Source organism: Vigna angularis, chromosome 3 (assembly GCF_016808095.1).
Source record: "Vigna angularis cultivar LongXiaoDou No.4 chromosome 3, ASM1680809v1, whole genome shotgun sequence".
Taxonomy (NCBI): domain Eukaryota; kingdom Viridiplantae; phylum Streptophyta; class Magnoliopsida; order Fabales; family Fabaceae; genus Vigna; species Vigna angularis.
In genome coordinates, this window is record NC_068972.1 from 38,847,342 (window position 1) to 38,862,111 (window position 14,770).

General features: G+C 32.0%; 1 protein-coding gene across 11 annotated transcripts; it reads right to left on the bottom strand.

Annotated features, from left to right (window-relative positions):
* Positions 1 to 1,084: 1,084 nt before the first annotated feature.
* LOC108324364 (pentatricopeptide repeat-containing protein At3g49740) lies at positions 1,085 to 5,668 on the bottom strand. Of its 11 annotated transcripts, none has more exons than XR_008248123.1 (4): positions 5,092 to 5,668; positions 2,693 to 3,966; positions 1,648 to 2,593; positions 1,085 to 1,553 (listed from the first exon to the last, which is right to left on the bottom strand). XR_008248123.1 is itself a non-coding variant. In XM_017557310.2 (2 exons), the coding sequence occupies exons 1-2, from the start codon at positions 5,565 to 5,567 to the stop codon at positions 2,298 to 2,300; spliced, it is 2,145 nt and encodes a 714-aa protein (XP_017412799.1). In that variant the 5' UTR covers positions 5,568 to 5,668; the 3' UTR covers positions 1,085 to 2,297. The 11 variants fall into 11 exon arrangements, 1 of the variants encoding a protein (XP_017412799.1); XR_008248118.1 differs by having other exon boundaries at positions 1,648 to 1,814; positions 2,099 to 3,966; XR_008248117.1 differs by having other exon boundaries at positions 1,648 to 1,814; positions 1,976 to 3,966.
* Between the last annotated feature and the right edge of the window lie 9,102 nt (positions 5,669 to 14,770).

The following is a 14,770-nucleotide window of genomic DNA, read 5'->3' on the forward strand; positions in this document are numbered from 1 at the left end:
TAAAAAAGATATGATATTACAATTTTATAATACAAACAATTAAAAATATATATATAAACTTATAATATGTATTTGAAATACATATAAAAATTTAAACATAATGTATGTATCATATTTAATATAAAATTTTAATAATATACATCAATATTTATTAATAATAATAAGTTTCAAATTTGTAAAAGTTTAAATTATAATTTATTAACTTTTTAAAATTAATTTGACCAAGTCTTGTACTTGTTTTACTATTTTTGTACCTCAATTTTACTCTTTTACTTGATGAAAACCATAAGTATATTTTTACTTCAACACTTCCATCTATACTAACTAATTTAAGAAAATGTTACATAAAAAACTTCTATAGTTATTTTATTGTAAAAAAAGAACTAATATTAAATGCAAATAATTCTATAAAAATTCACCGTGAAAGTCAATTATTCTATCTCTCTCTCTCTATATATATATATATATATATATATGACTTATAACCTATATTTCAAGCACAAATAATTTATGGTGAAAACAATATTTTAATGCGACTTAGGATTCTTGGAAAAAAAGGTTTAACTCTTTTGTAAGTTATTAATAAACTAATAAAAGGTTAGACTATGCACCTATATGCACGTAGGAGTAAGAGAAAAGATTAAAACTATTCTCACTTCTTAGTTTATTTAGACGCATTCATTTTGAGTCTTATGTAGAACTATTTTACCTGTTTGGATAATAGAACATACCATGTTTTAATTTCTTTAAATTTACTACAAGAAAAATACCCCATTATCATCGCACAAAAGTTTAAATTATAAAATGTTTACATTACATCCAACTTTAGCCTAATTAACCCTGACGGAGCCTAATTTGGTTGAAGCTATACTTTACCATCAACCATTTAATTCTGGTCCATATCTATTTTAAAAAATTAATCTTAATGTCAATCAGACCAGTGCTAGATTTGGCTAAATGAGTCTAACTTCTGCTTACTGTGCTTTTTAAATAAATTTTTATTTATTGTTATTATATGTGTAAACATGGATATATAAATTAAATTATAAAAAAATAACAAAAACATGATAAGTTTACATTGACAATGATTCACTCATCTTCTTCCAATTATTAATCTTCATGCAGACTATATTATAAGTGTCAAACTACAGAAAAAAACATATAGAAAAAAAGGGTCTTTGTTAGGCTTCATCATCTAAGAATTGATAGTCCATGTGATCTTTGATAGTGTAGATGTCCAGACTTACTGCTTTTGGTGCAGAAGTCACTGGTGCTTCAAAGTTACCATGCCTTGTACTTCTTCAAGGAAGCAACAATCTCCTTAGCAGCCTTAGGTATCACTTTGGATCTTTAATCCTCTAGTCAACAGTCACAGCCACTTGCTCAAGACTCTTGAACAAGTGACATTACATCATAACAGAGGTTCACAAACAAATTGGCGATGTCTTAAACCTGACCTTGACTCTTGTCACTAGCAAAGTCCTGCAACAAGCCAAGCTTTCTGCATTTGGTTAAAAGGCTGCTGAAAGTCCTCCAGTTTAAAACAAAACAAGCTGTATAAAAATGATGCATACGTCAACAACATGCATTCTATCAAATCCATTGTCAGACCTTTCTTTTGACTGGTAAAAAAAGTAGGGTCCATACCCAACTTGTCAGATCTTCTGGATGGTCAGAGACATGGTCCTGTTTCTGCTCTCCTCTTCGTGTAGATAATTGTTTCCAATTGTATATTTGATGATCTCTTGTAGGCTCTAGCGCCACTTAGTTCTCCCACACACATGGAGAAAAGAGAAAAATAGGTATCAAGAAAACTGTTGAGCAGCACAAAAAAAAAGAAAAAATGCCTGTATTAGTATGCGCAATATCTCTTCACAGGTATAATTGAATGGTCTCCTAATTATGATATGACTTAAAGAAATATCTCACATTCGGAAAAAAAAAATTATTTTCCTTTCCTAACAGTGAAACCTACATCTAGGAGCTTCCATTGCTAGTCCACCCAGATATTTGAAAACCATACTACAAACTCATCTTACTTTCAGCTCCTCTAAGCACCGTCTCTATGTAGAAAATACCCAAACTTTGGCCTTTTTACCTTCACTTGGAGAAAATAAATATTGTAAAGCACATGCCCGGGATACTAATAGCAAATTTTCTGCTACAATATGAATTCTGCTTTCTTGCATATCACATCATACTCTATGGCCAAGTTTATTCAAAATTGGAATCTGTGTAGGACCTCCATCATATTCAGCTGGTGCTTATAATTTGCAAGAACATATAACCAGTAAGTCTTAGGTTCTGATCCAACTGCAGCCAGGCTGCTTTGTTGTCCCAAACTCTCTAATCATATCTCTAAGATTAGCTGCTTCTTCCCACTGACCTGCTGCTGCACAGATATTTGATAAAAGCACATAAACTGATGGATTGTCATTGTCTCTTTCCAGAATAAGTCTTGCAACTGCTCTTCCTAGCTTTAAATTACCATGAGCTGCACAAGCACTAAACATTGACCAGCACATATTAGAATGTGCTCCCAAATATCCATCTTTAATAACGGTCTCTGCCTCATCAAGGTATCCACTGCGACCTAGCAGATCAACCAAGCAAGAAAAATGATCCACACTTGGCAAAATTCCATAAGCTTTTACCATTGTATAAAAAATACAAGCACCGTCATCGACCAAACCTGCATGGCTGCAAGCAGAAAGAACTGAAGTAAAGGTAGCCTGGTCTGGTCTGATTCCAGGTGTGGTCTGCATTGCCTCAAAACAGGACACAGCTTCTTTCCCTCGTCCATGCTGTGCATAAGCAGATATTATAGCATTCCAAGAGATTGTATCTCTTTCCACCATTGCATCAAATACTCTCAAAGCCCCATCCAAAGATCCACATTTGGCATACATTGTGACCAAGGAATTACCCAAAGAAACTTCTGAAGAAAAACCATGTCTTAGTATGTAACCATGAATCTGTTTCCCATGACTCATGGCTGACATGCTAGAACAAATGCTCAGAACAAGACTGAGGGAATAGGCATTTGGCTTGATTTGTGCACGAAGTAACGCAGAGAATTGCTCGAACCCTTGTAACGGATGTCCATTCATCAAAAACCCAGATATGATACTGTTCCAAGATATTAAATTTTTATAGGGAACGGCAGAGAAGATTTGAAAAGCACTCTTCATCTTCCTATGTCTGCAATATGCAGAAACTAACACATTCAAAACTTCAATTTTCACAAGCCCACTTGTGCATAGAAGGGAGTGGATCATCTCCACAACTTGCAACGAATCTGTAGCAAACAGCAAACTTCCATAAGTATACTCGTCTGGTTCAATTCCCTCCCTTCTCATTTTCAAATAGCTCAAAATTGCTTCTTCCTCGAGATTCTCTTGTAGAAACGTTGAAATCATTATGTTCCATGAAACAACATCCCTTTCCTCCATTCGCTCAAAAATATCTCGAACCTCATAAACCTCCCCAAACCCAGAATACATTGTCAGCATTGCATTGTTCACAGCAACACAACCAATAAGACCCATCTTGATAGCTTGAGCCTGCGCTTGACAACCAGCTCTTAAACATGAACAGGAACTTATGACACTCACAAAGGTAACTTCCGTTGGACCAAAACAGTCCTTTTGCATGTCTCTGAACATCAAAAATGCATCCTCACTTCTCTCTTCACTTGCAAAACCATCTATCATTGCATTATACGTAACATAATCACACGTGCCACCTTCTTCTGCTTCCTCAAACACCTCACAAGCATCCACAACACACCCACACTTAAAATACATAGTGATCAAAGAATTAACCACAGAAGTCCAACCCAAAATACCACTTTTGATAACCACCGAATGCACGTGCCTTCCATAATCCAAAAGCTCCCAGGAGCACATACTCAACACGGTGGCAAAAGTGTATTTATCAGCCTTAACACCCATCTTTTGCATGTCCCTGAAACACAATATTTCCAGTCAAATAATATCACGGCATGCCACATACATTCACTTTTTTCAATTTTAACCTTTTAAATAAAAATGAGAAAAAAATTATTAAAGTAAGAGGAATATTTTTTTTGTATTAGGCAAAAGAGATGTTCCATGTGCGAGGCAATTCTACCCAATTCAGTAGGAATATTATACGCAACTAAACTCTCCCTCCAAGTATTCAATAGAGTTGCCTACTTAGGGTTAAATTCAACTGACTACGCTGAAACATTTATGTGCAAGTTGATCCACACGTTCCATGATAAGTAAGAGGATAATGGTAGAAAAAGGTAGGAAAAAAAGTAAACAATTCCAGCTGCTAATGTTTATATTTCGACACATTCACGATTTATTATGTATGTGCATGTAATATCTATTTCCTATTTTCTCATCAATAATTAATATTATTTACATTATTGTTATTTGGAGGAGTTGAATGTAGCAAATAATGAATGTGATGAAATATCACTTGTTAATTTCATAGGAAGATTAATTTCTATGCATTTTTAGTATAAAAAATTCGACATTCAACCAATAAAAAATCATTATAGCATGACTCTTATAATTGTTACAGTAAAAAAAGAAAAATACTTATCAAAAGTGACAAGTAGAATGAGTGTAAAAATTCCATACTACTAGACTATTTATTGAGAAAGGTTAGTAATACACTCTAACACACTTTTTTTAATACATCATCTACTATTGGCTAATTTCTTTTTAAATAAACAAATTGGCGGGTTTGACATCTTACCTAATGACTCTGTTTTAATTTCATTGTTTACAATACATTCCAACAAGTCATGTCTTAACAATAAAATAGATATATAAAAAATTATATTAAAATTTAAAATTGTAAAAGAGTGAAGAGTAAATAGAAAACAGTATAGAAGAGTAGCTTCTTATGAAATCTGCCGATTAGAGTAAACTTGGTATAATGTAAATTTTTTGAAAAAGATGTGATCCAAGTAGAACAATAACCTCTGTTTTTACAATCCATCTAGCATTTTATGATACCTTTTATATATTTTCCAGCTAAAGTATTGATATTGCTTATTTTCCCGATAAAGTGAGTTCCTAACCTAACCTTGATCACCTGAACAAGTTAAAAGCAAGACCTTCATGACCCTTGTCCGCACACCCGGTAATGATAGCGTTCCAGACCGCCGCGTGTCGTTTGGGAATTTGGTCGAACAGTTGAAGGGCATGGGTAACAGGGGCCAGTTTGGCACAGGCCGAGAGAAGTGTGGTCCACGAATACGCGTCGGGGCAATGTATTTCGGTGAACGCGCGTTCGACGGAGGCGAGGTCATGGGTCTTGGCGTAGAGCGAGAGGAGGGAGTTGGCGACGTGGGAGTGGGCCCAGAGCCCTGTTCGGACTGCGTGCGCATGGAGCTGGGCGCCGAAGGTGATGTGGCGGGCGTTGGCGGCGGCGGTGAGGGCCGCGGAGAGGGTGTAGTGGTCAGGTGTGGAGGTGGAGTGGGCGATGACGAAGAGGGTGAAGGATTGGGTGTGGTGGTTGGAACGAATGAGGTCTGCCAGCATTTGGTTCAGCTTCAGCAGACCTTTCATTTCTCATTTGTTTATGAAACAGTGACGATGAAGAAGAAGGAAAGGAAGGGTACCATGGTAACCAGACCAAACAATTTCTTCATGCAACCTCTTGAACACTATGCTCGTAATACTAATGTTTTGCAAAATATGAAACTTTGTGTAACTAAATTTTGAGGATTAAATAATATTTAACTGTGAAAAATTCATTTGTATTTAAGTTAATATTGTGTATATTCACGCGCATTTTTTTTTAATAATATAAAAAAAAATTAATGTTTTCATGTGATGCATTTTGCTTGAAGATTTACTTGCATCATGTCACAAACCTTTTGCTTCATTCATAATTTAGTATCACTTTTTTAGTTTTGTCTAATATATGTTTAACACTAAATAACTTAAATTAGACGAAAAATTATCCTGGTTATTATAATTAAAAGTTTTTATATCAATAATAAGACCATAAAATTAAGATGTGCATCTTATAAAAACTTAATTCATATTTGTCTTAACAATGTTGTAGAAATTCATGTTGAACAACAATAACTTTCTTTTGTTAATAGAAAATGATGTAATGATATTTTATGTTATTTAGTTGTACAGTGATACGAGTCTCTAACATGTTATTAATCTAAAATTTGAACTATTTAATTTTATATGTATTGAATTGTCAATTATCTTTGTAATAATTATATAAAATACTTTATTTACATTTCATGCGACACAACTAACAACAATCTTTATAATTAAATTTGTCAATCTTAAATTTTGTTCTTTATTTTCTTTTTCAGCTTTTAATAATCTTCTATATATTTTAATTTCAATTTGTCAACCCACTTAATTCATTAATTAATAATATTTATATTTTTAATATTTAATTTATTGTCAAAACTTACTATGAGCTCATATTTCAATTTGGATAATGTATTTATAGTGGCAAATCATCAACAAATGTTTTAAGAGTGTTAAAATTTTTATATAGATAAATAAAATATTTTGGAGATGTCAAATATATAAAGTATATTAATTTTTAAAAATAATTTAAATTATATATTAATTTATATAAATATAAAAATAAGTTTTGAGGCCAAAGCTTTCCTTTGTCACCATGAACTGCCTAGTATCCAATATTTTACATACTTTATTAATATGATTTAATCATTCAAGATATCCCTATTTACAGACAGAATATCAATTTGGTCATTTTCTTTCTCGACGTCTCAATTGGGTTCTATTTTTGTGAAAATTACAACAATTCGACCCTTGCCGTTAAATTGAGTCCAACGGCGTCAGTGTCTTATTGATGTGGCACGCTGGAATGAGTTTTTAATTGACGTGTAGAGACACCTCTATCTGACGTGGCAGGCCGGTCATTTTTTCCAGATTTTCTTCTACTTTCCCTACCTGAATGATCATCTGTTGCTTTTTCTCCAACAATGCTCTTTCCAAGCAGTTCAGATCTTGGTATCCTTGAAGTATCTTTAGAACTAAAGCCATTAAATTTATCATGGCTTCTTTGAATGGCATCAAGCCCATTATCCCTAAGATCTTCAGGAACCACTTTGGAAGAATGTGAAAGATCGGATGCTCTAGTAACCTTGTCATCATGCAATTTATCAGAAACAGAGAATCATTGGATGGTAAAGACATGGTTTTGATATGAGCATTCACAAAATTAGTTTCATATCTACTATGCTCATGAAGTTGTAAAATTCCATTAACAGATACATCATGTGTATCTGCCAAAGGTTGCTTAATCCCTGACTGGTAAGCAGCATCTTTTGCAGGAGTTGGCACACTGGAACTCTCAATTTCATTGTCTTCATCATCAGCATCAGAACCATAATTTCCAAGACCTAAAACATCTCCAGGAGAACCCCTAAATCGGGTTCGTCCATCAGCCTTCGTCGCGCCACCAGGCGCCGCTGTGACTGGAGCACCGGAGTTCGCCTCCTTCATCTCCACTATCATGCAACCCTGCAAACAAAAAGCCCCAAATTTGCGAACCCTAAGTGCAGGAAAGATCGCCTCCTCCGACACCTACAAAATCTAGAAGCACGACAACAACCTCCGCGTCAGCATTTCCCTCGCCGGCTTCGGCGGTCTCAAAATCCAGTGCGCTGACCAGAGGTTTCCTCTTCCTTGGAGACGAAGATCACTAGCATGACGTCTCGCCCGATCTCTCGGATGCCATTAAAGCTGCCATGGAAAAAGGTAAGAGCTCTGCCTCCACATCGGAGCTAGACTCCGTCGACGACCACCGCAGGGTCAGTGGGTTTCTCCCCAGCCGCCACCTCCGCGGCTACCATTCCCGTCTTTAGCACCATCATCAAAAACACCAAAACCCTAAGGCGCGACCTTCACCATGCCAAACGCCGATGGAAACTGACGTTAATTAAAAAAATATAAATATACACGTAAGCCAGAGTAGCCCCTACACGTGAATTAAAAACTCATTCCAGCCTGCCACGTCAACAAGACACTGACGTTGTTAGATTCAATTTAACGGCAAGGGTCGAATTGTTGCAATTTTCACAAAAATAGGACCCAATTGAGATGCCTAGAAAGAAAAGGACCAAATTAAGATTCTGACCCGAAAATAGGGACCTCCTGAATGATTAAACCTTATTAATATTTATCAATGAAATATTTAAATTTGAATTTAAATATATTATTTTAATAATAACTTTAATATATGTTATTTTAATTTGAATTTACACAATAACAATCATATATTGTTTTTAGAAATGATTATATATATATATATATATAATTTATCGTATTCTGTTATAATTTTTAAAATAAATATGTTAATATATCATAAAAACTCATAATGGAGACATGTTAAAGAAGAATATATACAAGTTAAACAAAAGTGTCAATCATAAGAAGTGTTTGACACCTACATCAAGACTAGATGATCATACAATCAATTGACACATTCTTATTATAGATGGTCTTATCAATAGACACAAGTCTTACAAGATAAAAGTACTCTTAAGACAAGATTATTTAGACAGACTAAACTATCTAGCAATTCATGTTTTGAATTTAACATACAATATTTAACGAAATATTGTTCATTGAGTGAAGCGTCTAAAGGATGTGCTTACTAAAAACAACTTTGAACGAAATAAACATTTATAATGTTTTATGAAAATAATGTTTTCCAGCATATATTGTCTAACAAACAATGTTTAACAAACAACGTCTAACAAAAAAAAACGTCTAAGTGTTCGTTTTATAAAACACTCAAACTTAAGATCTTATATCTAAATAGTGTTGAACAGATAAATGTTTTAAAAAAAGAAACGTCTAGGAAAAGTTCGCTAAATGATGTAATGAAACTTCAAACAATTTTATATAGTAAACGTTTAACGTTTTATATTGTCTAAAGATCATATATCAAAGGCTTTGCTTCCTCAACGATGCTTCTATCAAACAAGCTGACATATGCCAATATGTTTTAAACACGCAATATGACTAAACGATTACCAATGTTTAAAACATTTATTGCATACGAAAAAGTACTTTTTTCTTGTATGCCTTGCTCTCTTTATGTGTGCAGATCATGAAAGTACAAGACCTTTACTGAAATTCCTACACAAGAAGGATAAAGACGTTAAGAGATAAAAAGAAATGTTGAGAATGTTTCCTTAAAGCTTTGAGCTCTGAAGAACCGTACAAGCTGCTTTTGTAAAAGCTCTAATAAAGCTCTATAGCTCTATAACGTAGACCTGAGTTTGAATGTCCACCTAAAAAGGCTATGAAGTCTACATGGAAGTCAACTCTTAGTCTAACGGATCTCTCTTGAAGAAAACTATATATAGATGATTGCATGAAGAGAAGACAAGAAGAATACATACATATAAACAAGCTTGATGTTACGTTATCTCTCTACATTGCCTAACGTTTCATTTAAAACAGAAAGTTTTTTCAAGTATTCATATCTCATTGTATTTAATCTATCCTCTCTTCGAGAGTTATTTGAATTTGTAGTTGTATTCAAAAACACCTTGACTGTTTTTGTAAACTCAAAAGTGAATCAAAATACTTGTTTGCTAAGTTCAGGTGAACTAAACGGTCTAGTCAGGTTGACTAGTGTTAAAATCAGGAGTGATTGATACTACTCGTTGATACTAGGAGTGGTTGATAATACTCGTTCATACCAAAAGTGGTTGATACTCGTTGTAATCTTTTTTAAAGATTAGTGGAACTCCTTAAGAGATCTTAAGAAAGAGTTGAAGCAAACCAGTACAAAAATTGTGTGTTATTACTTTGTTTTATAAATGTTTTCAAAAAGTTCTTTTAATCACATAAGCGTCTAATAATTATTGCAGACCGTCTAACCCCTGTAAAATTCACTAAAAATTATTTTGGGAAAAAACTTTAAAAACACTATTCTCTCTCCTCAAAACGAGGTGTTTTATTGAAACATCTATCTTTAAAGAAATTTAGGAGATTAGAATGTTAAACATCTAGTAAAGTAGATGCATATTACGTTAATACAAAGAATAAATGAATGTTTTAAAATATCAAAGCAACAAACGGTCTTTCATAAGTTAATAATAGATGTAGATCAGAGTACCTTATACTAGATGCATTTTTATGATATCTTAAACTGTACAAGCTAAATAAGAACATCTTTAAATAAAGATTTTGACTAAAGTATCATTAACTATATACACTAGTATAAAAACAGCTTATAACGTCCAACCACTGAATTACCAACGTTAAAAATGAGCGGTGACATTTTTGTAAATAAATGCAATTATTAAACGTCGTTTAGAATAATTCGACGTAAAAGGATATAAAACGTCGAATGACTTTTAAATTCGACGTCAAAATGTTAGTGAATTCAATAAAAATTTGAGCGGGAGATTGAAAATTCATTCACTTTATCTTAGCGCGCGATACCCTCTTCTCTTCTCAAACTTTTCTCGAACGAAATTTGACGAGCATCATATGTAATCTTTCTTTCATTTGATACAAATGCATGTTAATTAATTACTTTATGTATGATTTTTGTTTGTTTAAACCGATTATTTTCGTGCTCTTGTCCTTCATAGGCGCATTCTGCTTTCTCTCTCACTGTGACAAAACTTTATTTCGACAAACCCACTTTTGAAGGTTAGTTTTCGTTTTCGTTTTGAAGAACTTGTTTGTTGTTTTTTTTTTGTTGAACTTGTTTGTTGTTGTTGTTTAGTTGAACTTGTTTGTTGTTGTTGTTTGATTGAACTTGTTTGTTGTTGGATTGAACTTATTTGTTGTTGGTTATTATTGTTTGTTGTTGATACTACACGTTCATAATTCATGATTTATAAAATACCAAAGACTGAAATTTGTTGTTTTTCTGCTTTTCAGGTATCGTAGAGTTGTAAAAAAAGATCACAATTAATTAAAAAAAACAAAAAAAAAATTATTAACGTCGAATATTGACAAAATTCAACGTTAAGTTTAACGTCAAATATTACGTAAATTTAATGTCTCCTTATATGAGGTCGTTCGCGATTTTGCTGTTAAAAATCCAAAATATTCGACGTTGTACGCGATGATTTTTATACTTTGTGAATGTGCTCTTTAGTATTATGTACATCTCATTATTATCATATTATGTAGTAGAGGATGTAATAGAAAATCATGAACATCTGAAAAACTTTTAACACAATAAATCCTGAATGAATTAGAAAAAAGAAGTTCCATAATGGATGTTAGTGGACAACAGTCTTCTATTGTAATAAATTAGGAATAACAATGGACAAAGATGTAAACATATTGGAGACAAAGACAAGAAAAAAAATAGACAAAAGCAACACAAGAAGATAATGAAGATAATAACATTAAAGTACACGTTAAATAAGACACACAACAATAATTTAAAAATAATCACAATAATTATATTTAGAAATATTATCATTATTTTTTAATTATTTTTTGTTTTATGAAAAATGTCTTTAAAAAGTTATATTTATCAATTACAAAATCCCAATTTTTTCAAAGATAGTCCCTCATGAATGATCATCAACGAAAAACATTGAAAACTATATATTTTATATTCGTGTTTATTCTATATTCTCCCAAGTGAATTTGCTCTAGTTTTTTTTTTCATCTTTCTCATTATTTTACCTGACAATGTTTGTGTTAACTTTAGTGAATGGACACTTTTTAGAAATAATATATATTAATTGACTCATGTTTTTATAGAAATTTAGAATAACTAGTTAAATTCCTTACTTATGGAAAACATAATGATATACAGGAATTACATGTTGAAATTAAGAAAATAAATTATTTGATCACATGCTCAAAATTAGGTCTTTAATAGGGTGCATCTAGAGAGAACATAATATCTTAACAACAAAAAAATATGGAATTATACTACGTATTAACCATAAATATTTTTAAAAATATAAAATATAATGAAAATTATGATAATTTTAATTCATTTCGACATACAATGACAAATTTATAAATACCAGAAGATTATTTAAATATAAGTCAAATTAGAACTAATTGAAAGACTTTCTAACATAAGACATAATTTTCGATGATCTAACTTATTATCATACATAAAATTGAATACAAAATCTATAAGATGATTAACTATTATGTCAATTGATCTCATTCTCCCTCATATGTCGTAGTGAAGGGTGGTTTTCAGCTATGGTATCTCTTTTTTTCCTTCCACCTCACATGTGCATCTACAATGAAAGTATATATACATAGAAGGTGCACACAGTGTTTTACTGAAAAGTGTAAGTACTTGTATATTTAGTTTTTTCTTCTTCTTTTTTTACTTGTTAATTGATACATACCTCTCAAACTTTCTGACCAGAAATGGAATGTTAATAAAAGTAGCATTAATCATTGGATTATTATTACTAGATAGTTTAACTTTTGCAGATATATATATATATATATATATATATATATATATATATATATATCTTCATACGGCAATCAACCATATCCATGCAACCTTCAACCAATTTGGTTTTAGTTTAAAATGATAATATGTGCTTTCCAGACCTTGTTAAGATAAATGGGATAAATTACATAACCATAAGGAAAAAAGAAGACTGAAAGTAGTGCATACGATATAATGTGACAGAACATGTCTGAAACAACATACAAAAGGGTTTCAATCATCAGTAGTTTCGTGATCAACCATGTCAGAGTAATCGAGATTCAGATATTGGGTTATATCCCAATCGTTGTCAGGAAGCACATTCTCATTCTGGTTGCTTGTGGCAAATCCATATTGGAGAGGCTCATACCTATGAACAGATGCAGCATGAGGGTTTTGTTCATCAAATTGCAGAATATTAGGCTCCATTGACCCAGATGAAGCAACACTTCCATTTCCTGCTCCTACTGTTGAGGACTCCCAATTTAGGGCATTATTGCCTAAAGCATCTGCATGGTCCTGAACTTGTGCACTGTCAAAATCATATGACCAAAGAGACGAACTTAGGTCAAAATCTAACCATGCAAACTGATCAGCATACAAAAGGTTGTTCTCTGCAACATTCTCATGTTGGTCTTGTGAAGTTGTTACTGCTTGAGATTGTTGACCAATCTCATCAAACACTGATTGCATTGTGGTGGATTCAGGGTTTGACAATGCATCACCATCTACATTGTTTTCCTGCACTTCAGCTGAAGCTCCATCTACACCACTGAAATGTATATATATACATGCATGCAACATTAATACTACAAAAACTTAAGTCAGCAAATTATGTTCATAAAAAAAATTAAATGCTAATGAAATTACAAAGAAAACATGTGACAAAATTGAAGATCTTAATTTACAAGGGGAGCTATAATGAAGGCACTTTCATGTCCAAACCTGGAGGAATTACTACCATCAGTAGCAGAAGTATCCTTGCTAACCCTGAAATTAATAGGTAAAATTTAATGCAATCATGAATAGTTTGTCCCTTTACCAAAATGTTTATTATACCATATTTAGTGAATAAAAAGATGATTTAAATTTCTTGTCTATAAATAAACTAAATAAAATCAATCTAGGCACTTTTGTAAAAAACCTTCCTTTAACCTTTTTAGAAGCAAAATGTCTATTTGTTTTAATTTATCAAGAAGTTCAATATATTCTATTAACTTCATCATTATTTCCTTCTCTATCTATATATATAATTTTTTTTATCTAAAACATATCAATGATATGTTGGTTTATTTTATTTTATTTAAAAAAAAAACTATTTTTACAAGTTTCTCAGGAGGACATTTGAATAAAAATGTTAAATCCAAAATTAATCTCAACCAAACACGTTTGGCCATATATATAAATATTACGGAATTGTGATAATTGCAAGTGTACCTTCTGATTGTAAGAATATATTCTCTTAGACTCATTTGTTGCATTTCTGATATTTCCTTCAAATAGAAACTCACCTACGATTCGTAGTATAATTATTAGATGGAGTTAATTTAGCAACTATAATTAAATCAATAATCCATATATAAATTTTGTTGTATTAAAAAAGCATAAATTTAAAACACCATCACATACTGGAAAATTTGTATATGCAAACTTGCCCCATATCTTAATGGCAATCAAATCGTGAGCTCTTGCTGCTTCAAGTTCATCCTTAAATCCACCTACCAACTCCAAATCATATGCATATACTAATTAAGTAAGATTAGTTGTACCAAATTTCCACCAATCATTATCCAAATCAAAATGTTTGGATTTATTACCTTACAAAAAAAACATGTAATTAGCTATTGCTAAATACAGAGATCCAAGTTAATGTAGAGTGGAGAATAGTTAGCTTCTTTTTTAAGCACAAGAAACTTGAATTATTTGACTATGTTGCTAAAAAATGACACCAACCATATCATACTAAAATGCACAATCAACTATGAAACATGTCAATAGTGGGTTATATAACCAAAGATTATCTTAAAACTTTTAAGCACAAGTTTTAGTAAGTCAACAACCTCATTCCAACATGATTTATATACTTAAAAGGACAACTAAGTAGAATTAATAAACTTTGATTTTCATAATCACTCCCTTCTCATAAACCCTAAACAACTATATATGAAACTCGAGCTACCATCATCCAACAATAAAAGCACTCAATTGAAGTCTAACCCTTAGTCATTCCTCTCTAAATTTTAATCTCTTTTTTTTTAATATTTTTAAAATCATATTTAAATTTAAAAGGATGCATATTCAACTGTTAACTTTTCTT